Consider the following 27,364-nt stretch of genomic DNA (forward strand, 5'->3'; position numbering starts at 1 on the left):
TTAGTTCCTTATATATTTGTGAAATTAAACCTTTGTCAGAGTTTTTTTATAAAAATGTTCTCCCAGTTTGTTGCTTCCCTTCTAATTTTGGTTCCATTGGTTTTGTTTGTACAAAAACTTTTTAATGTGATATAATCAAAGATATTCATTTTACATTTTGCAATATTCTGTATCTCTTGCTTGGTCTTACATTCCTCCCTTTCCCACAGATCTGACAGGTATACTATGAGTATTCTATGTTCATCTAATTTATTTGTGATTTCACTCTTTATATTTAAGTCATTTGCCCATTTTGAATTTATCTTGGTATAGGGTGTAAGATGTTGATCTAAACCTAATTTTTCCCATACTGTTTCCCAATTTTCCCAGTAGTTTTTGTCAAATAGTGAGTATTTGTCCCAAAGGCTGGGGTCTTTGGATTTATCAAACATTAGCTTACTGAGGTCCTTTACCTGTAGTCTATTCCATTGATCCACCCTTCTGTCTCTTAGTCAGTACCTATTGTTTTGATGACCACTGCTTTATTATACAGTTTAAGATCTGGTACTGCTAGGTCACTTTCCTTAGCATTTTTTCATTATTTCCCTTGATATTCTTGATCTTTCGTTCATCCAGATGAACTTTGTTATATATTTTTCTAATTCTATAAAAAAGTTTTTTGGTAGTTTGATAGGTTTGGCACTGAATAAGTAGATTAATTTGAGTAGGACTGTCATTTTTATTATATTAGCTCATCCTACTCAGGAGCAATTAATGCTTTTCTAGTTGTAGATCTAGTTTTATTGTGTGAAGTGTTTTCTAGTTGTGTTCATATAATTCCTGTGTTTGTCTTGGCAGACAGATTCCTAAATATTTTATATTGTCTAGAATGATTTTAAATGGAGTTTCTCTTTCTAACTCCAGCTGCTGAGTTTTGTTGGAAATATATAGAAATGCTAATGATTTATGTGGGTTTATCTTGTACCCTACAACTTTGCTAAAGTTGTTAATTATTTCCATTAGTTTTTTTAGTTGATTTTCTGGGGTTCTTTAAGTATACCATCATATCATCTGCAAGGAGTGATAGTTTAGTTTCCTCATTGCCTACTTTAATGCCTTCAATTTCTTTTTCTTCTCTAATTGATATCAATAGCATTTCTAGAACAATATTAAAGGTGATAATGGGTATCCTTGCTTCACTCTGAATCAGATGTATTTTTATTATTCTATACTTTATTCATGAGTAAATCTTTGCTTGGTAAAAATAAAACTGGCTTTGTTCTCTATAATCTCTTTTTTCTTCTGTTTAAAAATAAATCCAAATCTTCCACAAATAATCCTATTCTTATACTTCAATATAGTTTAAACCTGTCAAGGAGGATGTATTAAACACTTACCACACACCAGGTGCAATGCTAAGTACTGGGGACAAACACCTAGTTTGAGCTGTCTAGAAATTTATATTTTAATCGTGGAGACAACATATAAATAACTATGAGCATATAAGATATATACATATCTTAACTTCTGAGTGAAACTAGTTCAACTCTACTCTGAACTCAAGTTCCTTGTCCCCTTATCTTATCAAAGAGCTGGTGTGACTAGGTTTTGACCTAGGAATATTCTAGCCACTTCTGCCTTCACTCCTACTCAAATGCTGATAAGCAAAGCTGTAGAAAATCATGAAACCATGCTGACTAGACTCACAACAAATTTACATTACATAATCTCCACAAAATATATTTATGTTACCTAATTTCAATTGGGCATTTCCCATTGCAAGGTAATTCTTCTATATCTCCCTTATCTACTCACTATTCCACTCAACATGGATTTCCCAAACCTTTTCATCTCTCCTCACAGTTCTTATGACTTCCGTTCCCTCATCTTCTCAAATGAGAAATTAGAGCCATTCACCATGAGCTCCTCATTCTCTCTCATTTCACATCATTTAGATGCTGTTAGCCAGTAACTTTACCTTCTCTCACATGAAAAGGTCTTTCTTGTTAAGACAAATCCCTCCACATGTGCCCTTGATCCCATTCCATCTCAATGTATACTGCCTCTTCTAGCAATCCTAGTGCCTCATTTATCTTCAATCACTCTGTCTATAGGCTACTTCCTTACCAATAACAGCCATGTCTATGTTTCTTGAACCCTCACTTAGGCTATCCAACTCAGCTAGATGTTGTTCTCTGTTTTGCCTCCTTTTTTGTGGCTAAATTACCTGAAAAAGCCTACCATTCTTTTCCATTCAGGCTCTTAAATCTCTAGAATCTGACTTCTTATCTCATCATTCAAGTGAAACTAATCTTGCCAAAAATAGTGATAAATTGTTTAAAAAAAGAGCTCTATGGAATAAAAAATGAGCCACAATATACTTTTAAGTTTTAATCTACATTATTAACATTTTCTCCATTACTTTCTTAAGTCTAAGCAATTAGCAAAACAATAAAGTAAGCCCTGATTACTAAAGTGAAATCTTCACACTAAATATTTAATAATCCTTTTGGTTTGAGCTGGTGCCAGCACTCCCCTTCTCCAAAGTGAAAAATATGAAGATCTTTTCTCAATCCTTATCCCTCTTGGCCTTTCTGCAGCCTTTGACAGCTAAGACTTCTTTTCTCTCATACTATTTTCTCTCTAGGTTTTCATAATTGCTCTCTTCTGTTGTCCACTAACCTGTCTGACCTCTCCTTCTCAGTCTCCTTCACTGGATCTTTATCTAGGTCATGCCCACTAAATTTAAGTATCTTCCAAGTCTGTCCTGAGTTTTCTCTGCTTTTCCTTCTAAATTACTTCAACTTGGTTGGCCTCATCAGCTCCCATGTATTCAATAATCAATTAAAAGACATTAAAAAAAATTATGGTGTATCCATTCCAAGGCAGAAGAATGATAAAGGCTGGAATTCGGGATTTAAGTGACTTGCCCAGAATGACACGTCTATGAAGTAGCTGAGACCAGATTTGAGCTGAGGACCTCCTGTCTCTAAGCCTGGCTCTCAATCCACTGAGCCACCTAGCTGCCCCTCCATGATGATTCTCAGTCCTTTTTGCCAACTTCTAATCTCTTCCTGATCCTCAAATCTCTACCTGCCTATTAAACAGGGTGTAGACATCTTAAACTAAGTTAATTGCAATGGTGAAGACATTAGCTTTCTTTCTGTTAGAAGCCTCCCCTCTTCTTAACTTCCCTACACTAGGGATACCACCATCTTCCCAGACACTCAGTCTTGCAGCCATAGCTTTATTCTTAATTCCTCATATTCTCTCATTTCCTAATCTGCTGCCAAATCTTGCTGTTTTTACCTTTAAAAGATCTCCTATATATGTCTCTCATTTCTGACTCAATTGAGTTCTTAACTGTAGGCATTTTCACTGGTTATCCTTGAAGCCTCTCTAAGTCCTCCTTTTTGTTTTATGGCTTCAAGTCTTACCCTTTGCATGAAGCCTTTCCTAGTCTTCCTTAACACTGGCACCTTCCCTCTGAGATGATCTCTATTTGAATATAGTTTTTTGCATGTTATTAGAATGTGAGCTCTTTTTGAGGGGGTAATTGTTCTTTGTCTTTCTTTGTATCTTTAGCAGTTAGCACATAGGGGATGCCTAGTAAATACTACCTGGCATGCCATTGCTGAAAAGAAAAGTAGAAAAGAGTTAGATTGTAAAAGGCTTTAAAAACCAAATAGTGTGCTTTAAATTTGATCCTAGCAGCCAAAGAAGTCATTGGAGATCACCGAGAAGGAGTTATGGTCAGACCTGCATTTTAGGAAAATCATTTTGGCAGCTGAGTGGAGGATGGATTGGAGTGGGGAGGAAATATTAGAGGCCAATTAGGCAGGAAAACCAATTAGAAGGTTACTGAAATAGTCTAGATGAGAGATGCTGAGAGCCTGTTCTGTGGTGATAGCTGTATAAGTAGTGAGAAATGGATATTGTAAAGGAGAGAGCTAAAGGTGGAAATGACCAGATCTGACAAAAGACTGGATATGTGGGATGAATGGGAGTAAGAGATGATGACTAGGTGACTGACAGTGCCTTTGACAGCAACAGGAGAGTTGGGAAGAAGGGAAAGTTTTAAGGGAAAAGATGATAAGCCATGGACATGCTGAGTTTGAGATTCCAATGTAATATCCAAAAGGCAACTGGTGATGGTGCAGCTGTGACTGGATTCTGGAAGGTTCTTTGAGCACAATAAAATTTTAGCAGGTTCTATAAAGGCAGAAAGGCTCTTGATATTGCCTGAGAGCTATCGTAAATATTTGCTGTCTCAGGGCCAGTCTAGCTAAGTTTAGTGAGGCACATCTTTATCAACTGGTTTCATAAGAAGACATATTTTGGAGGCCATTGTTATTCATGAAGATTACCTACTAAGTTATAGAAAGGTTGTACTCTATCTAAAGGTAAGTATTACCTACCACAAATGAAATTACAGATTAAAAAAATTAAATTTGCACATATCCAGAAGTACTATCACATTACCACATTCTTTAAATCTAAACTATTAGTGCTACAAAATATTTCTTAGATCAAAAGTGTTTTTAAAGTTGTGTTCTGTAGCGCTTCTCTCTACCTTTTCTTTGTCATCTGTTGTATACTACATTATAATGCTAACTGTTCCTTTCAGTTTTCACAGTGTCATGGGGACTATAAAGTAGGGTTTTCATGTGGTTTTAATTATCTTGGGTCCTAAATTAAAATGAGTATTGGTGAATGCATAATGGAGAATCTCTGGGGAAGAAATCTGTGGAAACAATTTAGTCCTAAAAGATGCTAGTTTAGTAGTACTTATCAGGGCATGGAAACAAGAGGGTAGAACAGTTGGCAAACTCACAAACTAGGGACTTGATATACTTCATCTGATAATTGAACTCTTACCCAAAGTTCTGAGGCAAAGTCAACATTTCTCCAAGCATTAGAGTTTCTGCGCCATTTACAGTGGAAGGATCATCTTTCATGAGCTGATTAAAGAGATCTCCTGTGGCAATATAAAAACATATTACTAATATCTGCTGAATAAACGAATTAATTCAAAGGTGTGACTAAGTGAAGATAATCTCTGATAGGAAATTTACAAATGTGCTTTTCATAACTTTAAAGTATTACTTATAAGAAAAAGGCCTAAATACTCCCAGGGAAGTCTACTTTACATATATGTCATGTATATTTTAGGCCTCAGTCTCCTTATCTGCAAAAAAAGGGATTTAGACCAGAGGAACTCTGAAAGATTCAATTGTGAGATGCTATTATCCAAACTAAAGAATATGATATTCTTTCTTGCTGAAAGTATAATACAGTTACATTCAGATTTAAGAGTCATGCTACTATGCTACTAATACACTGAGCTCTATTTATTTATTAGCATGATATCCACCAGGCTATTCTCTGTTTTGGCACTAACCATCATATGCAACTATAGACTTTTAAAAATAGTTGGCATTTAAAAAACAAATTTGGTTACAAACCTATCATGGATTGATTGTCCTAAATAATGAGGATCAAAGGAAATTAAATGATACAATCTATATTTACAACATTTTAATTTCTAATTTTTGACATAATTAATACATGTCCTTTTTTTAAAGCACAGTATTGAGGCTGGACATTTTTCAAAATGAAGGTAATTCTAATGCAAAGCATCACATATTGATATGATATAGACATGTTAGATATATGTAGTATAATAAATATGTAGACAGATATAGCAAATTCATTAGTGCTTAAAAAAAGAAAGCTGTAGTTGCAATTCCTGAAAAGCTTTTAATTTGGAATATGTGAGGAGAAATAAATTTTAATTATTTAACTCTTATAAAATGTAAATACATATACATGTAAATTAAAATTCAAGTCACTTTCAGCCCAGTACTAGGAACTGTTGGTGATAAAGCAGCAGCTGAAGTAATCCAATTTACATACCTGGATTTATAATGTTGCAATAAAGAAGGATTTGAGCACCAAAAATATAAATGTTAATTTCTTTAGGTACAGAAAGGATAGAATAACATGCATAAGTATCCTGTGGCATACCTGGTAAGTCTCTGTCTTCACATGTTACTGGAATATTGGTGAATAACGTAGGCTTGGTCAATCTCATCACTGTAAATTAAGAAAGCAAAAAAAAAAGGACAATATCATTAACAACCAGGATTACTCTTCTCAAGTAATGTGCCTGATGTTTACCTAATTTAGCAAAATTTCTTGAAAGAATAGCTAACTCTTACATGATAATAGCAATCCAAAGACATTTCAACAGGTTATAAAGGTAGGCTGGAGCTATTAATAGATGCGTAATAGACTTTATACACATATAATAAATTAAATGTGGATTAAAACATCAATTGCATAGGATAAGGGGAGTTATGGCGAGAAAACAGTATGTGTGAAAAATATTTAGAGGGAGGCAACATTGTGCCAAGGAAACCAAAAAAATTAACACAATCTTAAGAGTTCATTAAAGGGGGACCCAAGTTGGTGGCTCAGTGGTTTCAGAGCCAGGCCTAGTAGGAGGTCCTGGGTTCAAATCTAACCTTAGACACTTCCCAGCTGTGTGACCCTGGTCAAGTCACTTAATCCCCATTGCCTAGCCCTTACCACTCTTCTGCCTTGGAACCAAAACACAGTACTTATTCTAAGATGGAAAGGTTAAACAAAAAAGCTCACTAACAGAAATATACCTTCCAAAACAACAGATAGGGCAGTAGTTCTGCTGTACAGACCACATCCATGGTCCTGTGCTCAGTTCTAGTTGATGCCATTTTAGGTGGAGTGTTCCCAGCGGAGGGAGATCTGGATAGTAAGACATTAGAAAGCCATGTCACTTGAGGCCAGTTTGAAAGAAATGGAAGTACTTATCTGAGATGTAAGAAGACTCAGTGAAGGATATGTTTTTAAAAGACCCTTCCCTTAACCTAAGATTTATTAAAATGTAGAATCTTAGAGATTGGTTCCAAGGCAGAAGAGAGGTAAAAGCTAGGCAGTGGGGGGGTTAAATGACTTGCCCAGAGTCATATAGCTAGGAAGTGTCTGAGGACAGATTTGAACACAGGACCTTCTGTCTCCAGACCTAACTCTGAGCCACGTAGCTGCCTCCCCCCACTCCCACCCTGGTTTTCATATGCTATTTTAAAGACTTTGAAGGACGTGTAGAATGTGTATCCTTCTTGGTCCCATGAAACAGAGGTAGACTGAAGAAGCAGAGGCTGATTTTTAACTCAATTTAAGGATTTCAATTTTCCTAAAGTGGAATGAGTTGCCTCCAGAAGGAGTAATCCATCTATAGAGATCTTCACCTGGAAGCAGGGCAGTCAGTTGTCAGAAATGTTGCAGAAACAACTCCTTTTCAGGAAGAGTTTAGACTAAATGTTCTCTTAGATATCTTTGGGGTCTGGGATTTTGTGATTCCATTTGTGGACAAGTCCTTACTCTTATATCAGAACAATATGCTGAAGCAGAATATTATAGTGGGAAGAATGCTAAATTCAAGTCACTAAACTTCTTAGAGCCTCAGTTTCCTCATCTGTAAAATGGGGTTAATACCTATGATATTCACTGTAAAAAGCTATTTTGGGGAATGAATGTATTTTGGAAATACATTTTAAAAGGCTATTGTTTAGTTTGAAAACCCTGAAGCCCTATATCTTGATCTGAGCCAAAAGGCCGAGAATTGATCCTGAAGCCTTATAAGACATGCCAGCTGTCATTCAAATTAAAATTTGACTAAAATGTTTGGCAAAAAAAATCCTTCTCCTTACAAATACACTGATGTGATCTCCTTTAGTTTTTAACCAAGGTCTCCCTCAAATCTTAAATAATGTGCATAGATATATATATATATCAATACCATATCAAAAGCAACTTCAAATATAACCTTAGAACCATAATAAAAATCTTCACAAAACTAGTATTGTTTAAAATCTTAAATTTTATTTTTTCTATAGTATCTATATGTTGACATAGGTATCTTATAAAACTTCAGTACTTTTATACGATAGGTTACTTAAGGGCAATGATTTTGTAATTATATTATGTCCTGGTCTGCTACTAATAGTGGGGTCTATAATAGAAAACACAGGCAAATTCCAGAGTACTGGGTTGGCATGGCAAGGCAAGAACACTGTTTTTGCAAATCATGCTGTCCACTACCTAGTTATTTACCTATATTTAAATATGAAAGAAATTAAGTCAAAATTCATATCATGTATAAACTTGAAAGCTTTTCCTTGGAAATTACAATGGAATTTACTGATTACATATATAAAGTACTGGCTATCTCCAGTCACCTTTATTTACTACCATCACCACCACCACCACCACCTACCTCCCTGACTTGCTGATGCAAACAGTATGCATTTGCATGTGGTGGATTGGAGTGTTGGCTGGGATCTTGCAAAGTTAGAGGCATAAGCCAATTGCTTTGATTTGGGGGGAAGGAATGGTATCATTTTGTTCCTCCCCTCTCTTCAAGAAATAAAAATAAGATGCAGGGCCTGAAACATACTTTTAAAACTGTGTGATCGTTGCAACATGGCCAATAAGGAAATGTTTTGTCTGACTTCACATGTAGAATTGCTATACTGCTTGGGTGTGGGAGGGATGGGAGAGAGAATTTGGAATTCAAAATTTAAACAAAAGTTGAAATTGTCCCCCCCTAGAATTGGGAAATACCTAATAAAATAAAAACATTTTTACAAAAGCTGTAAGAATAAAATCATCTTCTATAATTTAACTTTACATTGTTCAATCATTTCAGTCATGTCCGACTCTTCGTGACCCCATCTGAGGTTTTCTTGGAGTCATTTGCCATCTCCTTTTTCAGGACATTTGACAGATGAACAAACCGAGGCAAACAAGGTTAGTGAATTGCCCAAGGCCGCACAGCTAAGAGGTGTCTGAGGCTAGATTTTAAATCAGGAAGATGAGTTTTTATTGGCTCCAGGCCTGAAGCTCTTTCCTCTGCCACCCAGCTTTACATGGGCAATATAAAAACAGTATTATTAGAAGAATTCACATCTACTCATTTGCCTCTAGGTTAGACTACTATGAATAGTGATAGTAAATAGGATCATGGTATCTTATTTAGAGCAAGTAAAGACCTAAGAGGCCATCTAGTCTAAGTCTCTCAGTTTACAGAGAAGGAAACCAAGGCCCAGAGGGGTTAAGTATGCCCAAGGTCATATGGCATTAAATAACCATTGCCAAGACCCCCTGATTCTAAAATCTAGCACTCACCATGTTGCCTTCTATAATTTTTATAAGCCCCACAAGGCACAGTTTTGAATTTCTCCTAAAAACTTGATTCTGCATTATGAAATGACAGAATTTCTTATATAAAAGTGCTAACAACCAAACCTATCTTGCTGAGGTAATACAGGATAGACACGTGTCTTCTCTTCATTTTCTTTCTAATTAAAAACACTAATCTACTCTGAAAAGGAGGTACAGTGGGTGGTATCTAATTTAGCTTAAAAAATCTCTCATGTAGAAAAACATATTGTCAATCCTAGGACATTAAATGCCTTATCTGTCATGTGTACAATGACAGATATAAATGATCAAATTTTGGTTAACCAGACTAATTGATTCTCTGATAACTTCAGTTAACTGGGGTTTATATTTCAATGAGCTGAGTTCATATTTCAAAATCTCTCCATTTGTCCTATTAAACATAGTTAAATTGAAGAGCAGGAACTTAACAAAGGTTGTTGTTGAATAAACTGTTAGTGGAAAACAATTAAAGGACAAAGAAAAGTACATTAATAATGGACATTTAACATTAGAAACTATTTTATTCAGTTCACTTCAGCAGAGACAGGAGATAAGAGTATGAGCATCAGCACTAAGGCCAATGTTGCTGTATTATTAAATGTGTGGAAAAGGAAGAAAGTGTAAGAGGCTTAGAAAGGTGGGAAGGGGGCAGGTTATACATGAAGAGTCTTAAGTGATAAAGTACTTTTCATTTCAGCTTTGAGGTAGCAGTAAACCACTGGGGCTTACTGAGCTGAGGGCTGACACAGTCAGACAAAGCAGAAAAAAACCCCTAGTGGTTGAGTAGACAACAAATTGAAGTGGGGAAAGATTTGGGACAGGGAAAGCAGTTAGCCTGTTTCAGAGATCCAAGTGAGAGATGATTAGGACTTGCCCTGGGATAGTGGTTTTATGAGTGGAGAAATGGTGACATATATGAGATGTTATGAATGAAGATATGCCCAATTTAGCAATGGACTGGATACATGGGGTAAGTGAAAGTGAGGAGTCTGGTATAGCACTGACGTTTTAGCCTAGGTGGTGAGGAAGACAGTGGTATCTTGTAGAGAAACAGGCAAGTTCATTAGAGAAGGACTCTGAACCTATATTTTCCTGGCTTTGAAGTTAGCTTTTTGCCCGTTACTCCATGCTGCCTACGATATATATCCAAGATTAACAATCACTTGAAAAGTAATGAGTCATAATAAAAACTGTTTTCTCTTTGAATTTTGTTTTGACATTCTTGAGTTCTGGAAGGATAACTTCAGTCCTGGAGGATTTCAAAACAGAAATAAAGGAAAAATGTCTTCTAAGGTGGGGAGCCAGAATAACTGAACATTTGGAATCTTTTTTAATCTGTCAGAGGAGGTTATTCATTAGACCTCAGAGCCTTTTGACCTCATTGATATAAAAAAGATATTTTTTAAAAGAAAAATCTGGACTCTTTTCTAGGAATATGAAATTATTTCCCATAAAGTGTACTAAAATGTACAAACCACAACGGTGAAGAATCAAAACTAAAAGAAAACACTTTGCACAAAGTTAAAAATAAATTCCAAAATTTATTTGTCACCTATTTCAGTTTATTCCTCACAGAGAACACAAATTTAATTCTCTGGGAAAAAATTCATTTCTATTACATACTAAAAATCACTCCGTATTTATGAACAAATAAACTCATTTTTCCCTTAAGGCCTAATCTTCCTTTAAGGAGATTACATACATGTTCACAGTACAAAATGTCACAGAATACCCATATTTGGCTTACATGTCTCTGGATCGTAGCGTTACAAGATGGAAGTTCATTATGCCTGATAATTCGATTCAGTTTTATCCAAATGTCTTCCAATGTTTGGTTGTTAAAAACAGAATGTTCTATTGTCCATCTTGCTCTATATAATGAGTGCAGCTTTAATTTTTCTAATCTCTGTTGTAATTCTTTAGATAAAGGCAAAATCTTTTCTGTAAAATTCTTGGAAACTGAAACACTCCAAGATCTTTTCAATAGTCGTTTTGTTTTGGTTTGTTCATCTCGATTTCCACAACTAATTTGTTCATCCAATGTTTGTGCCCGAGTTAAACACTTCCTCTTTTCCACATTTGGTTGAAACTCCAGAAGGCCCACTGTACAATCATAATTGTGAGCCTTACTGTGATGTTCTGAAAAGATAAAGTCCTGGTCCATTTCTTTGGCTGTCTCACCAGAAATAACTGGTGGTAGTCTTTGAGGTTTGAGGGGAAGTTTTATTATGTCATTTGAAAACCAAGGTATAAATTTCAATAGTGGACGAGTAGGAAACTCATTAATAGCTTCTTCTGCAACTTTGTATAATCGTGTAGGTTCATTTTCACATGGTCGATAGTATAATACTACCTCTGCACTCATTCTGCCCACGTCCAGACACTAACAATGGGGATACAATATTTCTTGGTTGGGATCCGTAGCACTAGGACTTAAATTCATAGTTATAAGACTTCCTTGTCTTTCTTTTCACATTCTGCACTGATGAGAAGGAAGAAACAGGACCTAAAGTGGAAGTATTACAAAGAATAAGATACACTAGGTATCTCTACTAAAATAGGTCATACATAAATAGGTAGGTCAAAAATCAATGTGTCATTTCTATTTTGCTAGAGCAGCTACTAGTAATAATAATGTCTAAAAACATGAGAAAACTTTTACAATGACGTGTAAAATTTTAAATAAAACTTTCATAAATTTAGTTTTATGTTTATCTGGTGCTAAAGCAAATTATTTTTAAAAAGCAAAAATTCAAACAGACTTTTTTAACTTCCAAGTGGTTATATCCAATGCAGTGGAAAACTGTGATATAATAACCACAATTTCTGGGGTTTTATCAGAGCTCTATCTTGTTTTCCTCATTGGTAAAAGGAAGGGGGAAAAGTTTAAAAATGATCTATGATGTCCTCAAGCTCTAAGATGCTATGAAAGTATAGCCGTGTACTTTTCATTTAAATATAAACCAGTTAGTTTATACAGTAAAATATTCTTATGTAGTTATTAGTAGCATTAAAATGATAATTTGGACAAAAAAAAGATTCCTAAATCCCAGCCAGCCTCATATGGATCTAAAGAAAAATATGGTTAATATTTACAAAGTCTAAGAGATTTACATCAAAAGTAAGAAAAATGGAGACTGTATTTTAAATTTTTATTTGCAAGAACTTTTTTTATATTTTAAATATAAAAATAATATTAAAACAAATAGCATTGTTGTTCAGTGTGTTCAATTCTATATGACCCTTTTGGTCCATGAGATTTTCCTGGAAAAGATCCTGGAGTAGTTTGCCATTTCCATCTCTAGTGCTTGTTAGGGCAAACAGGCTAAATATCTTGCCCAGGGTCACACAGCTAATAAGTACTTGAAGCTGGAGTCAAACTTAGATCTTTCTGACTCTAGGTTCAGCCATCTATCCACTGAGCCATGTAGGTGCCTCTAAACAAATATTAGTTTTTTAAAAATATTTTTTGTCAAATATATCTGTACCATTTTCAGTAGCAAATATGAAGTGTTATATTTAAGCATGCTGACTGCATTTTAATCAGGTTAGAATCTAATAATGACTTCATTACAGAATTTTTGCCCGGGAAGTTGGTTCAGTCTAGTTACTCTAGACCAGAGCCTTTAACATAATTTGTGTCAATATATGCATTGACATGATGGTGAAACTTATGAACATCTTAATATAATATTTTTTAAATGCAAAAAACAAAAGACAAAGGATTACAAAGGAAACCAATTACATTGAAATACAATTGTCAAAATATCCAGTCTGGAATAGGGATGTAGGATTCTAGTCTTAAACTCTCTTTTTATTTATGAAGTACCCAACAGGCATCCAATATAGGGTGATCTCATAATTCCACAATGAAAGAATGGAGATAGTGTCTTGGGATAACCTATCTGACAAGAGGTATATGGAGACTACAAAGTATAACTTTTTAAATGGGTCACAAACAAGGTTTGTATCACAAAGTCTCTGGCTTCATTTAAATCAACTATTTATGTGGTTAAGAATCAGTTAACTGAATTTTCATTAGTAAAAATGACTATCCTTTGGATTTGTGTCAACTTTATTTTTGACAGTCCATCAATTTGTCTTCTTAAAACTTTCAAATACCTATGACTGTGAAATGCAAAAATCATAATTTTGAATATGGTATAAAATATTTTTCAGAAATTAAGAAAGATTCCATTTTTTTCTCTATCATTTGTAGTTCAGGACCAGAGACAAAAAAATTCTTTAGTAATAGTGTAATCCTAAAAGCTACCACTTGTTTTTCCATTTTATTTTACTTATTTTGGTGGGGAAGGAAAGAGGAATATGGGGAAGGGGAAAGAATGTGTCTACATGAATATATTTCATCAGAACATAACTCCAGTATTACCGTTAATAACATACAAATAAGAAAAATAAAAAGAGAACATTTAATTTGGCACATTAAGGAAAATTTACCAATCTGTAAATTGCAATGCACTGGAAGCTCAGGAATGTCAAACCTTGACCAAGTTTCTGAGACAGAAACTAAAGAATGGAAACTGGGCAAATCAGAGAATAGATTTATCCTATCTAAAGATTTAGCCATGTTTGATAAAAAAAAAAAAGCTAATTTGCAAGAAATCTTTAGTTGCTGTGCAAATTCTCTACCAAAAAAGCTGATAAGAGAATGAGACTTTTCCTCTATTTAAATCCCAACAAGACTAGGCTTATCTGGATGAGGCTGGACTGACTAGCCTCAAAGATCCTTTAAAGTTCTGCACCCATGACTGAATAGTTAGTCAGGTACTATTATTGAGGATATTACAGGCTGGATGGTAATATTTGTCCATTAATACTTCATCATTTTTGTACTCACTGCAATAAAAATGAATCAAAATTACACTATGTGAAGATAGAATTAATTTCCCCTTTGTTTATTTTTAGTTAATCAAATCAAGAACTTAAAGTACCCCTATATAGGGTACAATTATTTTAAAAAATGGTGCCAAGGAGAAAGTGTTGATTGTTTGATCAAAGTGATCACACTACAAAATAAACGTTCTACTGAAAATAAATTAGTATCAAATATTGGACATTAACTTGTAAGTAGCAATGGGAGATCCATTAGAAGGGTCATCTTGATTAAAATTCTTTCTTTTTTTGTCGTTCAAAGAGAAAATCAATTCTCAAAGAGTACACATGAAATTTTTGGGGGTAGTTTCAATCTTCACACAGTTCCTAACACCACAAACTTTTTTACTAATGTTTCCTTTTTTAAAAAAGTGCTTCATTTTTTTTTAAACCCTTATCTTCCGTCTTGGAATTACTACTATGTATTGGTTCCAAGGTAGAAGAGCTAGACAATGGGAGTTAAGTGACTTGTCCAGGGTTCACACAGCAAGGACGTGTCTAAGGCCAGATTTGAGCCTAGGACCTTCATCTCTAGGCCTGGCTCTCAATCCACCGAGCCACCCAGCTTCCCCCAGAGTGTTTCATTCTAAACAGAATTAGTTTGTGAACATTTTTAAAAAAACCTTACCTTCCATCTTGGAATCATTCCAAGGCAGAAGAGTGGTAAGGGCTAGGCAATGGGGGTCAAGTGACTTGCCCAGGTTCACACAGCTGGGAAGTGTCTGAGGCCAGATTTGAACCTAGGACCTTCCATCTCTAGGCCTGACTCTCAATCCACTGAGCTACCCAGCTGCCCCCTGAATACATTACGAATAATTAAAACTAGTTTATTAAAGTGTTATGAGAAAATAAGATCCTTTAATTTCTTCCACTTCGGTCTCACATTTTAGCACACGATGTATTATAACCTAATAAACTGAAGAGTCAGTGAAATAAATTTGGGATTTGTTTTTGTAACTTTATGGACGTTTACCTAAGAGTAGGAACTCCCAATAGAACCGAGTGGCTATTCAAATTATTTTACTGTGGAACACAGAAAGATTCCCCCAGAGCCACCCAATGAATAAGGAAGAAGAGAACCTTAAGTCTTCCAGCCACCAGAGGCTTTTCGTTCCGGCGGGGACAGGCAGTACAACCAGCGGGGACCGGCCTCAGGTCCCTTTTTCGCGATGACTACCGGGGAGAGCAGGGGAGGCGAGTTCCAGGCCAAACTATGGGCCAGAGGGAACCAGCCTTCCTCGCTGTGATGGCGGTAAAAAAGAGATCCGGAGTATAGAAGGAAAGAAGGAGGAGGGAAAGGGCGTCACGTATAAGGCAGCTCTCTGCAACATTTTATTTTACCTTTCAGCGCCAGTAAATGCTCCTGCTTGGGTGGGTTCACCTCCATCTCCACTAAAACCTTAGAGTTACCGGCAAAGGAGGGTGGCGAGCCTCAGCAAGCGATGCCCCACCCCCCACCTTGGCAGAAAACAGGAAGGCGAGATGGGAGGAGAAGCACGCGTCAATCTCGTCGTCTTCCGCCGCCGATTACCCCCTAACTACGCCCCCTAGCGAGCTATGTTGTGTGGTTCTACAGAAGCCATCAATCCTCTAATCGGAACATGTGCAAAGATATCTCTGGTTGTAGTTCCCAGTCCACTACCCCTAACCCATTCCACGAAAAGCCCACTGCTTCCTCCATCTACACTTTCCTCCGCACCCACCACTAAACTTTTAATCTTGCAAAGGTGGGGTTTCTAGACACTGGTTATTGGTGACTGCGCAGCATGGACATATAACTAAGGAAGCCAAAAAGTCAGGATTCCAGAGTATTAATGAGGAAAAAAGCATTTTGGTATTTGTAGTTTATTCGGCACCACACTGCACCTTGGGACCTGAGTAAGAGTGGTTGGAACAGCAAACGCAGGTTTAACTTTAAGGTACGGACTTCTCAAGGTCTCCCGCACTAGTCCCTCAGAGCCAAATTTGCGCATGCGCAAAGCCACGCCGACACAACGCCCCAGTGTGTCGTTCCTTCCCACCCACCCCCTCACGGAGGGTTGGGCGGAGCTGCGCGTGGCTACCTTTTTGCGCCTGTGCCGCCGGACGCATAAGTGGAGGCGGGTCTTTCTCCGCCTCTCCGTTGGCTGCGGCAGCTGTGCGGTTGCTGTGATGGCGGCCCTCCTTGTAAACAAGGCCGTACCCGGCTTCGAGAACGGCAAGCTCGGCACCAGGGGCCCCGTCGCTGTTAAGGTGAGGCGTCTTCGGCCTCCGTCTTTTCTACCCCTCCTGTTGTCGTCTCCTTGCCCTGCTCCCTTTAGGCGGCGGAGGGCCGCTCCGGGGTCTCCCGGGCGTGGGCTCGGGGGTTGCTACTGCGCAGAAGGCCTACACTTAGCGCCCCTTCCCGCAGCCTCTGGCGCTTGCGGTACTTTGGGGAGTCTTGCAGATGCCCTTACCGGCCTGGGTTTTGTCTCCCTTTCTCTAATTCTCCACCTTTTCCCATCCTTCCCTTTTTTGCATCCCTGGGCTTCTCCCTTTCTTCTCTTCTTGCTCCTCCTCCTCTTCATCCTTCTCTCACCCTGCATCCTTGGGCTTCACTGGACAGTGAATAGCTTCCCCTCCCCCTCTTCCGTTCCTCCTCCCCTCTTTTCTTTAACTCCCCACCCCGGCACCCCCCGGCATCCCTTTTCCACTCCGGTATCCTTGCACTTCACTGGGCCTTGAGTAGCTTTTCCCTCCATCCCCTCTTAAAAGGGGAGCCTGCGTCGGTCAGTTTTCTTACATTTCATTTCGGAAAAAGCACTTGAAGGATTCTCTAGGGGAACAGTGTGCCTCCCTACAGATAAGACGTCCTAAAGGGGCATTAGAGCTGTTAGGGATCTTGGAGATCCTCGAGTTCAGGGGGTTCAAGCTTTTTCTGTGTCCTGGCCCCTTTGTTAGTCTGGGGGAAGCTATTTCTCAGGATATTTTTAAATGCATAAGGTTACATAAAAAGCCAGTCATGTCGAAAGATAATCATAAACAGTTTAATTTTTAAAAGTTCAGGACCTCAGGTAGAGACTTTGATCCAGTTTTAACTGATGTGGAAACTGAGGCCTGATGAAAAGAATTGCATAAGAGCAATATGAATATTAAGTATTAGAGCTGGCTTTGAAATAAATGCATCTTTTGCCCACAAAACGAAATATTCTCTTTATGATGCTGGGAAGGGTTAGTTAACATTTTGAAAACTCAAATAGAATATATCTCAAGAGCATATAAGTCCTTTCTGGCTACTCTAATAGCCTTATGCAACCCCTTCAGGCTGTTAAAGGAAGATTTGGCTTCAAACCATTAAAAAAATGTGAAATGGAGTGTTTAGAACTCATTTTTCACATCTTTATTGTTTGTTAGTGCCAGTGCTGTTAACGTATGTTAGTAGATAGCATACTCGTTCACAATATCCGTTTTTCCCCAAAAGTCATGTCAAAGCTTGAAAGAACTCTTTAGAGCTGAAAAGAAACTAAGCTGTCACAGTTTAAAAAAAAAAAAAACCAAGATTTTTAGGACATCCTATATTTCATTGGCTTTTGGATTGTAAGAAATCAAATGCTACGATTAAAAAATATCTTTTTATGGTCTCCAGTAGGTTATCTTGAAATAATGTCAGTTTCTTAAAACTACAGCAGAATGCAGCAAAATAACTTGCGATTGTTATGGACTGTTCAACTTACCTTTTTAATTCATTTAATTTTAAAAATTGGATGATGACACTTTCATTGCAGAAGTACTCTGGAGACTAAATATATTACATATAACTCATACAGTGCAGAATTCAGTGTAATATTTGTTTGCTTTTGTCCATGAAAGTGTAGCTAGTTACCCAAAAGCTCATAAATGATAGGATAAGCCCTGTTCGGTTCATCTGTGACATGTACTCCAAAAGTTAGAATTTTAGTTGGATCCTAAGTCATAATTTCAAGGAATACATTGTTATTATCATTCATCTCCGTGTTAATAATATCTTTAATAAAAAAAAGATACACCTTTGGAAATTTTGTATTTGGAATGAATCCTGTTAGACTTATTAATAATTTGATGTTTTTGTGCAATCTTAAAAAATTAAATAATTATTTGGTTCTGGACCAAGAATCACAAGACTTGGTTTTGAATCCTGATTCATTTGAGGCTTAGGTCTGCCTCCTCAGTTTCCTCATCAGCAAAATTAGAATACTACTTGCTTAAAAAAAAAAAAACACCTAACATAAAGTTATGTGGATCATGTGAGATAATAATCTTTAACATCTGGGTAACCTCTTTTTGAAAATAGTCCAGTTTATTTTCAAAACCTGAGTTCCTAAAAGGAATATTCTGTGTTTGGTACTCCAGAGAGCATTGACTTGCACTGGGCAATTTGGACTAAGAGGACTTGGGTGGGTTCAAATTCCACTTCTACCCCCATTACCACTGTTACTTTAACCACATAAAATATCTGGTTCTCATTTTCCTCATTAAAAAATGTAGGAAGGAGTTATAATAGATGACTTCAAAGTCCTTTTTCAACTCTTGAATCCATGATCTTAGGAATGTAAAGTATTTTGTAATTGTATGTCAAATACATGTAAAGTACTGTTACTCAGTACTCCCTTTCTTAAGAAAAACAAAGGTACAAAAATCTAGAGGTAAGGAGAGGGAGATGACCATTTTCATTCAGCACAAATTAATAGCTTTGTTCAAAGCCTGTTGATACATGTAAGGCACATGCAAGGTGCTACAGAGAACTACAAGGATGAACAAGGCCTGGTTGTTAAGGAATGTATAATTAGGAGATTACAAAAAGATGTATGTTTCATGAAACAAAATTTTATTGCAGTTTCCTTTTTTTGATTCAACTAAAATTTTGTCTGCAATTTTTTTTTCTATTCTGCCAGTTGAAAATTTTTCTTAATGATATTCTAGGATATTTGAACTATAACCTCTTTCAAAATTTTTTTTTCATTTATTTAATTAATTAATTTTGAATATTTTTCCATGGCTACATGATTCCTATTCTTTCTTCCCCTCCTACCTCCTTTCTCCCATAGTCAATGAGCAGTTCAGCTGGATTTTATATGTGTTATTGATCAGGACCAATTTCCATATTATTAATATTTGCACTAGGGTAATCGTATAGTCTATATCCCCAGTCATATCCCCATCCAACCATGTGATCAAGGAAATTGAACTATAACCTCTTATTACAAATGATAGAATACATTCCCTTTCTAAGGAAACTGCCGTATATGAACCAGTCAGTCATTCAGCAAGCTTTTATTAAACCATATATACTAGACACTGTGCAAGGTGTTGGGGATACAGAGGCAAAAATGCATTTCCTGCCCTCAGGTTACTCTGATTCCAGGGTTTGGAACATAGCATGCAAACAACTATGGACATTCAGAAAGAATGTCAGAGAGACAACATCAGTGACATCCTCACTAATAGGGGACTTGGAAGGTAAGATTCAGGCTGTCTTGAAGTAAGTTAGGGTAGTTACCAAGTGGAAGTGAGTAGGAATAGCATTCCAGGCTGGGGAATGAGCCAATGAAATGTCTTGTATGAGGAACAAGAAAGCCTGTGTTGCTGGATTGTATGGTATTTAGAGTGGAATGACTCAGAAAGGTAGAAAAGGGACAGATTATGAAGGGCTTTAAATTCCAAACATATGATCTTAAATTCAGTCCTTGAGATGACAGCTTTTCTAATGTAACTGAAAACTAGGATGTGATGTGTAATAAAAGTTTTTTAGTGCTTTTTAAAAATTAGACTTGTGATAGAATTTTTTTTTCTGTTCTCTATATTGCCATCCAATACCATGAGAAGCAGTTGAATTATGTTAAGGCAATTTGAATTTTGTTGACTTTGCCTGTGAAAGATGATCCATACTTAGATATATAATAGTATTAGAAGCAGATTTAGGAGAATTTTATATATTTCTTAATAGTTTTAAACCACTGCTAAAAACTTTTTGTTTTAAAATTAAATTGTTTTATTTTACTGTGAAAGATTTTCAAATCAGATATAAATCTTTTCTAATCAGCTATGATGTAATGCTACTTTTCTAGGTTTATAGTAACAGATATGACCAATTGTAGTTTAAAATATGAGCTAATAAATGACATTATAGTAATGTTTAAAATATTTGCGATTCCAATTCGATTCTGGCTTTGGAATATTAATTCATTTTGGTCATATTTTTGGTTTCCATTTCAATTTCATTACGGGGTCCAGTGGTTGATTAAGGACATCTACTAATCTTAACATTTGTTTTCCAATCTTACACTTTTAAGTACTTTGTTTTAGGAATTTAGAAATGTCAGAGCAGTGTATCTTTTATTTATTTTTATTTTATATATGTAATAACTTATCAATAAAACTACTAAATAAAAGTGCAAAATTTTACCGAAATCCTCTAACTTTTATCAGAGCAGAACCAAAAAGAATGAACCAAGATCAAACAAAAAAAGGTACTTTGGGAACATCTTTTCATGGATAGAAAGATAAAATTTCATCCTAGAACAAATACTAAAATCTGAATATCAAAGTAATGTTGTTTTACTGTTGTGTTACCACAGGAATCAGTTTTAAAAAGAAATATAGGAAAACAGTGCATTTATCATGCAGATCCAGATACGTACTTTGGGTCATAATTACCAAAAGTTTAAATGTTGTAACAAAACTTGTAAAGTAATTCAACTAGATATGTGGTTATCCTATTATCCACCCATACCTCATTTTAAAATGGGTTCCATCGTGACATTCTTGTAGGATTTGTCAAATATACAAATTGAAATTTAAAGGAAATTTAAAACATCACAACCTGGATAATTATGAAAAGGAAGCTTTATTCAGGTAGGATAAAATTATTATACAAATAAGTTAAGCTTAAATACATATATTTAAAATTTAATGAATATAATAGCATTTATATAATTTATATAGCACTTCTTATATGCCAAGCAGTATGTAATTTACAAATATGATCTCAGTTGATCCTCTTTAACATCCCTGAAGGTAGATATCATCATCATCCCTGTTATACAGGTGAGGATACGGGCAGACAGAGGTTAAATGTCACACATCTAGTACGTGTTGAAGTCCAGATTTGAACCCAAGAAATTAATGAAAAAGTCAATCTGTTTCCTTTTTAAATTCCAGGTTCTAGAATGTGGAGTTTGCGAAGATGTGTTTTCTTTGCAAGGAGACAAAGTTCCACGTCTACTTTTGTGTGGCCACACTGTTTGTCATGACTGCCTTACACGCCTTCCCCTCCATGGAAGAGCAATTCGATGCCCATTTGATCGTCAAGTAACTGATCTAGGTAGATAAACATTTTATTTAAAATTTTTATCCCTTCTGTTATGTCACTGTCAATCAAAAAAAATTTCTTCACATTATTTGAAATGATCAACAGCATATATAACAATAGGCTACCGAAATTTAGTATTTTTATGAAAAATGTTAGCCTTTGATATTATTTGGGTATAAAAATTTATCTCATCTGAAATATTTAGTTGCTTTTTGTATAATAGCTATTATAGACAATTTAGGAAAATATACTTATTTGAAGGACTATTGATTTAATTAATGTTGATTTAATGAATATTGATTTAATTAATGTTGCAATTGCAGATTCAGTTTAAGTGATATAATTTGAATCCAGTTAAACACCAATATATAATTTAATTCAGTTTCAATGCATTAATAATGAAAGTTTGTGAAATCATTTGGGACTTGACATTTTTTCTTTTAAATACAGGTTGGGAGCAATGTATTGCTCATGAGAGATGAAGATTTTGTGTATATATGATAATTTCCCATTGTCCTTTTAAAAATACTTTTTTCCCCAATTATATGCAGAAACATTTTTTGACAATTGATATCTGACATTTTGTGATTCAAATCTTTTTCTCCCCACCCTGCCACCTCCCCAAGTCAGTAAGTAGTCTAATATAGGTTATACCAGTATATACCAGGTTATACCAGTGTCATGCAATACATATTTCCTCATTCCTCATGCAGTGACAGAAGGCATATCACACACATAATAAAAACTCTTAAAGGAAATAAAGTAAAATATGGCATGCTTTGATCTGCATTCAGACAGTTCCTTATTTGTCTGTGGCTAGCATTTTTCATCATGAACCCCTTGGAATTATGTTGGAACCTTACTTTGCTGATAATACTTTAGTCCTTCAACAGCTGATAAATGTACCATATTTTTTTTAATATATGCGCTGTTCCCCTGGTTCTACTCACTTCATTGTGCATCAGTTCATAAAATTTTTTCCAGATTTTACCGAACTCATCCTGTTTGTCATTTCTTATGGTGTAATAGTAGTCCATTCTTCTTGTTCAGCTATTCCCCCAATTGATGGACATCCCCTCAATTTCCAATTCTTTATCACAAAAAAAAGCTGCTAATTTTTTTTTTTTACAAATAGGTCCTTTTCCACTATCACTGATATTTTTAGAATATAGCCCCAATAGTATTGCTGGGTCACAAAGGGTATACATAATTTATGCACCTTTGGACATGGTTCTATATTGCTCTCTAGATTGGTTGTCTGAATTCACAGTTCCACCAACAATGCATTAGTGTCCCAATTTTCCCACATCTTCAACATTTATCATTTTCCTTTTTGGTCATATTAGCTAATTTGATAGGTATGAGGTGATAACTCAGAGTTGTTTTAGTTTACATTTCTCTAATCAATTGTGAGTTGGAACATATCTTCATATAATTATAGGGAGTTTAAATTTCTTCATCTGAGAGCCTGTTCATATTCTTAGCAATTTATCAGTTGGGATGTGCTTTGCATTCTCATAAATTTGACTCAGAATTCTATATATTTGAAAAATGAGGCTTTTGTTAGACAGTAACTATTAATTCCTCCCCCCCCCCCATTTGTTTTTTTCCTTCTAATCTTGACTATTATAGGTTTTATTTGTAGAGAAACTTTTAAATTTAATGTAATCAAAATTGTCTATTTCATTTTTCCGTAATGTTCTCTGTCTTGTAAGTCATTTTTTAAGAATGTAATACATTTGGGGGCAGCTGGGTAGCCCAGTGGATTGAGAGCCAGGCCTAGAGATGGGAGATCTTAGGTTCAAATCTGGCCTCAGACACTTCCCAGCTGTGTGACCCTGGGCAAGTCACTTGACCCCCATTGCCTAGCCCTTACCACTCTTCTGCCTTGGAGCCAATACACAGTATTGACTCCAAGACAGAAGGTAAGGGTTTAAAAAAAAAAAAGAATGTAATACATTCTTTTCCTCCATAAATCTGACAGGTTTTCCATGTTCCTCTAATTTGTTGATTAGTTCTAGATCATGTGTTCATTTTAACTATACGGTGTTAGATGTTGGTCTGTGCCTAGTTTCTGCCATACTTTTTTCCAGTTTTCCCAGATTTTGTCAAATAGTGAATTCTCTCAAAAGCTTGGATCTTTAGGTTAATTTTATACAATGTCACAATGGTCATTAGCTACCCTTTGTCTTTCAGTGTTATTAGTTTAGAAGGGTTTGTGAGTCGTGAGATCTTTTAAAACTTAACTTTAAATTTTCATTGGAATTTTCTGAAGTATTTATAGCCAAATGTTATTTTATGTTTTTTTAAAAATGAGTTAAGGCCTACCAGAATGCCATGTAAAGTGAAACTTTCCTTCCTTCTTCCCTCCCTCCCTCCCTCCCTCTCTCCCTCTCTCTTTCCTTCCTTTCCTCTCTCCTCTCCTCCCTCCCTTCCCCTTAAACCCATGCCATCTTAGAATTAATACTGTATATTGGTTCCAAGGCAGGAGAGTGGTAAGGGCTATGGGGGTTAAGTGACTTGCCCAGGGTCACACAGCTAAGAAGTATTTGAAGTCAGATTTAAATCTTAGACCTTCTATCTTTAGGCCCGACTCAATCCATTGAGCCCCCCAGCTGCCCCGTAGTGAAACTTTTTTCGAATCACGTTAGCAGGCCTTAATTTATCATAAATAGGAATCACAAACTTTTGAAGGCCAAGAAATAAATATTTAGGAGTTAATGATGGAAGTAGGTAACAGGGTTGTTAGGATCTTGGCAGTAAATGTCTCCCCCTTGTTTAAATTCAGTTAAATGTAACAATCAGTGAACATGCTGCTTCTTTACAGACCCAGCTGGCTTGCCTGTGACTTGTATTTTTTTTAAAAAATATATTTTATTTGATCATTTCCAAGCATTATTCGTTAAAGACATCGATCATTTTCTTTTCCTCCCCCCCGCCCCCCATAGCCGACGTGTAAGTCCACTGGGCATTAGATGTTTTCTTGATTTGAACCCATTGCTTTGTTGATAGTATTTGCATTAGAGTGTTCATTTAGAGTCTATCCTCTGTCATGTCCCCTCAACCTCTGTATTCAGGCAGTTGCTTTTTCTCGGTGTTTCCACTCCCATAGTTTATCCTTTGCTTATGAATGGTGTTTTTTTCTCCTGGATCCCTGCAAGTTGTTCAGGGACATTACACCGCCACTAATGGAGAAGTCCATTACGTTCGATTATACCACAGTGTATTAGTCTCTGTGTACAATGTTCTCCTGGTTCTGCTCCTCTCGCTCTGCATCACTTCCTGGAGGTTGTTCCAGTCTCCATGGAGCTCCTCCACTTTATTATTCCTTTTAGCACAATAGTATTCCATCACCAACATATACCACAGTTTGTTCAGCCATTCCCCAATTGATGGGCATCCCCTCATTTTCCAGTTTTGGGCCACCACAAAGAGCGCAGCTATGAATATTTTTGTACAAGTCTTTGTGTCCATTATCTCTTTGGGGTGACTTGTATTTTTGTCCCTAGGAGGTTTCATGGAATATACTGTGTTGCCATATTAAGCCTTTTTGACCCTTAGTCTTCTGAGGATACCCTTTGTGAGCCCTGGATCCAGGTCTCTGTCCTCTATCTTTGCTCTAGGACATATCTAATACTATGGAGGTTGTTCCAGATCAGGCCCTTCTCCAATTGCCAACTTCTGCCTCTTGTCTTAAGTCTCCCTACTTGTAGTTAGGCTTCCTTCATCCACAGGATTCAACATCAGCATCTGCCACAATGTTGGACATTGAGAGAGAATCCTGAACAGTCTAATCACCTCCTCCCCCAATGTACTTCTTCTCAAGAGTTAATGATCTAGCTTGAATTGCCTTTGTCTGGTTTTTTTTAAGACTTTTTTTTTCAATTACATGCAGAAACAATTTTTAATAATTGGTATCTGACATTTTGTGATTCAGATAACTTTCTCTCTACCCCTACCAGCTTGCTATCATAAGTCAGATACCTCTCCTTTGAGGTTCATTCAGTCCATATTTATGTCACTCTCTCATCCTTCTGGTAGTTGTTATTCACTGACCTCTAGGACAATTTTCTTCCTTTTACAATGAATTTAGTGCTTGGCTTTTAGTCTTTCTTTTCTCTCCAACTCTTGCTTTCTTGCTAGGGAATTTGATACTCCCTTTGTCCTCTTAACTTTCTAGTTTTTCAATTTATTCATTCTCAAAACTTGCTTTTGCAGTCCATTTCAGCTGCATATAGACATATTTGTACTTTTATCTTGCTGTCTCAGAAGTGTTTCACTTCTGCATTCATAAATCTTGAAATTCCTTTGGCATATCTTAATTTGTCATTCCATTTTTCACTTTGCCTTACAACCTCTAACCAAGTTCTTTTTTCTGACTAGCCTCTATTCGCTTCATTCCTTATTTCTTTTCCTAGACCATCACCCTTTCTCTGTCTACATTCCCCTCTCTTCCCTGACCTAATCCTTTAGTGAAACAACTCAGTTCTCCTGCACTTGTGTCCCTTGTTCTCTTCTCCTGTCTCATATCACATTTGATATAGTTCCAACCTTGGGATCCCTCTGACCATCTGCTACCTTTGTTCTTACTAACACTGCTGACTGGAGCTGGAAAAAATTGAGAAACTGAGTTGCCTGGGTCCACCTGGGTCCTGAGTTGTCATAGATTAGTTACATAATCTCACTTGGATTCTCAGTGCAGTTAGGAATTCTTTTATATTTCCTCATATCAGCTCAATATTCTACTCACCATAGCAGTTTTCCAAATCTTTTCATCCATCAACAAACTTCCTCTCTCTATATACCCTTGATCCTGTTCCCTACTGCCTTCTCTAGCAGCAGATTGCTTCCTTTCACTGTTTTTCAATCTAATACTAATGCAGAAGGACTGCTTCCTTTCGACCTGCAAGCATTCTCTTATCTTTCTCATTGTCAAAAACCCTTACTTGATCTGTCCATATCCACTAACTATAATTCTATTTCTTTATTCTCTTTCATAGCAAAATTCTTTGAGAATGCCATATATCATCTGCCTCCTTTTCCTTTCTTTCAGACTACAATGCACCTTCCAGTTTTATCCATTGAGACTGCACTCTGTGATTACCAGTGATATCTAATAGTCAAATCTAATCTTCTGGATATTCTTTCTCTTCTCTGTTTTTGTGACTTTTCTCTCCAGTTTCTCCTTTTCTCTGACCTTTGGCTCCTTTTCTGTTTGCTTTCCTGAATCTTTATCTAACCCCTGTCTACATACCTCTTTGTTCTGTCCTAGGTCTTCTGTTCTCCCTTTATACTATATTGCTTAATGATCTCATCACTTCTTTTGGATTTAGATATCTTCTGTTTGGAAATGATAGCCAGCTCTATTTTTCTAGCCCTAAGCAACTCCTAATTTCTAGTCTTGCATTTCATCTATGTATTAGACTTCTACTGGATGACAGCCTTGCTTGTCCAAACAGATCTTAATATCCTTTCCCAAATCCTCCCCCTTTTCAGTTTCTTTTGTTACTCTTGAGTAACCAACATCCTTGACTTTTCACTATCTTGTTCCCATATCCAGCCTCTTGCCAAGTCATGTTGATTCACAATTCACAATTCCCACATAAGTCCCCTTCTCCCTCTGACATAATAGCTTCTCTGGTTTAGCCCTTATTACCTCACACCTGGATTATTACTGTAGTCTTTTTTCAACTTGGATCTCTCCCCAGTCTACTTCAGCTTCCATTCAGCTATCAAACTGAACTTTTTAAAGCCCAGGTCTGACCATATTACTCCTCTACTTAGCAACCCATTGGCTCCATAATCCTGAATCATATATTAAGTCCTCTGTTTGCTTTTTAAAGCCCTTCAATACTTATTCCCTTCTTATACTTTTTTGCTCCTCCTTGTACAAGACTCTTCTCACTGTCTTTTCATTGACTG

General features: G+C 36.3%; 3 protein-coding genes across 11 annotated transcripts in view; 1 reads left to right on the top strand and 2 right to left on the bottom strand.

Moving 5' to 3' along the window:
• TRAPPC13 (trafficking protein particle complex subunit 13) overlaps positions 1-16,330 on the bottom strand; it is a 36,293-nt gene extending 19,963 nt beyond the window's left edge. For 3 of the 8 annotated variants that reach the window (XM_056824858.1, XM_056824857.1, XM_056824856.1), the window contains exons 1-3: positions 16,200-16,330; positions 6,007-6,075; positions 4,858-4,957 (exon numbers count right to left, since the gene is read on the bottom strand). In XM_056824858.1, the coding sequence (XP_056680836.1) occupies positions 4,858-4,957; positions 6,007-6,075; positions 16,200-16,227 (197 nt within the window). In that variant the 5' untranslated portion in view covers positions 16,228-16,330. Of the gene's footprint in view, positions 1-4,857; positions 4,958-6,006; positions 6,076-6,653; positions 6,773-15,477; positions 15,665-16,199 lie in introns of those variants that run through there. The other 5 variants (XM_007486395.3, XM_001381402.5, XM_003340571.4 and 2 more) reach the window with 4 other exon arrangements.
• SHLD3 (shieldin complex subunit 3) lies at positions 10,765-11,749 on the bottom strand. The gene has a single exon (XM_056824860.1). The coding sequence runs from the start codon at positions 11,606-11,608 to the stop codon at positions 10,859-10,861; it is 750 nt and encodes a 249-aa protein (XP_056680838.1). The 5' UTR covers positions 11,609-11,749; the 3' UTR covers positions 10,765-10,858.
• The window catches only part of TRIM23 (tripartite motif containing 23), a 48,514-nt gene continuing 36,913 nt past the window's right edge, over positions 15,764-27,364 (top strand). The window contains exons 1-2 of one of the 2 annotated variants that reach the window (XM_001366607.5): positions 15,764-16,368; positions 21,292-21,454. In XM_001366607.5, coding sequence (XP_001366644.4) covers positions 16,108-16,368; positions 21,292-21,454 — 424 coding nt within the window. In that variant the 5' untranslated portion in view covers positions 15,764-16,107. Of the gene's footprint in view, positions 16,369-21,291; positions 21,455-27,156; positions 27,200-27,364 lie in introns of those variants that run through there. The other variant, XM_016431321.2, reaches the window with a different exon arrangement.

This window comes from Monodelphis domestica, chromosome 3, assembly GCF_027887165.1.
Source record: "Monodelphis domestica isolate mMonDom1 chromosome 3, mMonDom1.pri, whole genome shotgun sequence".
In the NCBI taxonomy this organism is placed as follows: Eukaryota; Metazoa; Chordata; class Mammalia; order Didelphimorphia; family Didelphidae; genus Monodelphis; species Monodelphis domestica.

What these genes read in the sequence shown, in the direction of transcription:
- SHLD3 (XM_056824860.1), bottom strand. Translation starts at nt 11,608, where the DNA reads ATGAGTGCAGAGGTAGTATTATACTATCGACCATGTGAAAATGAACCT.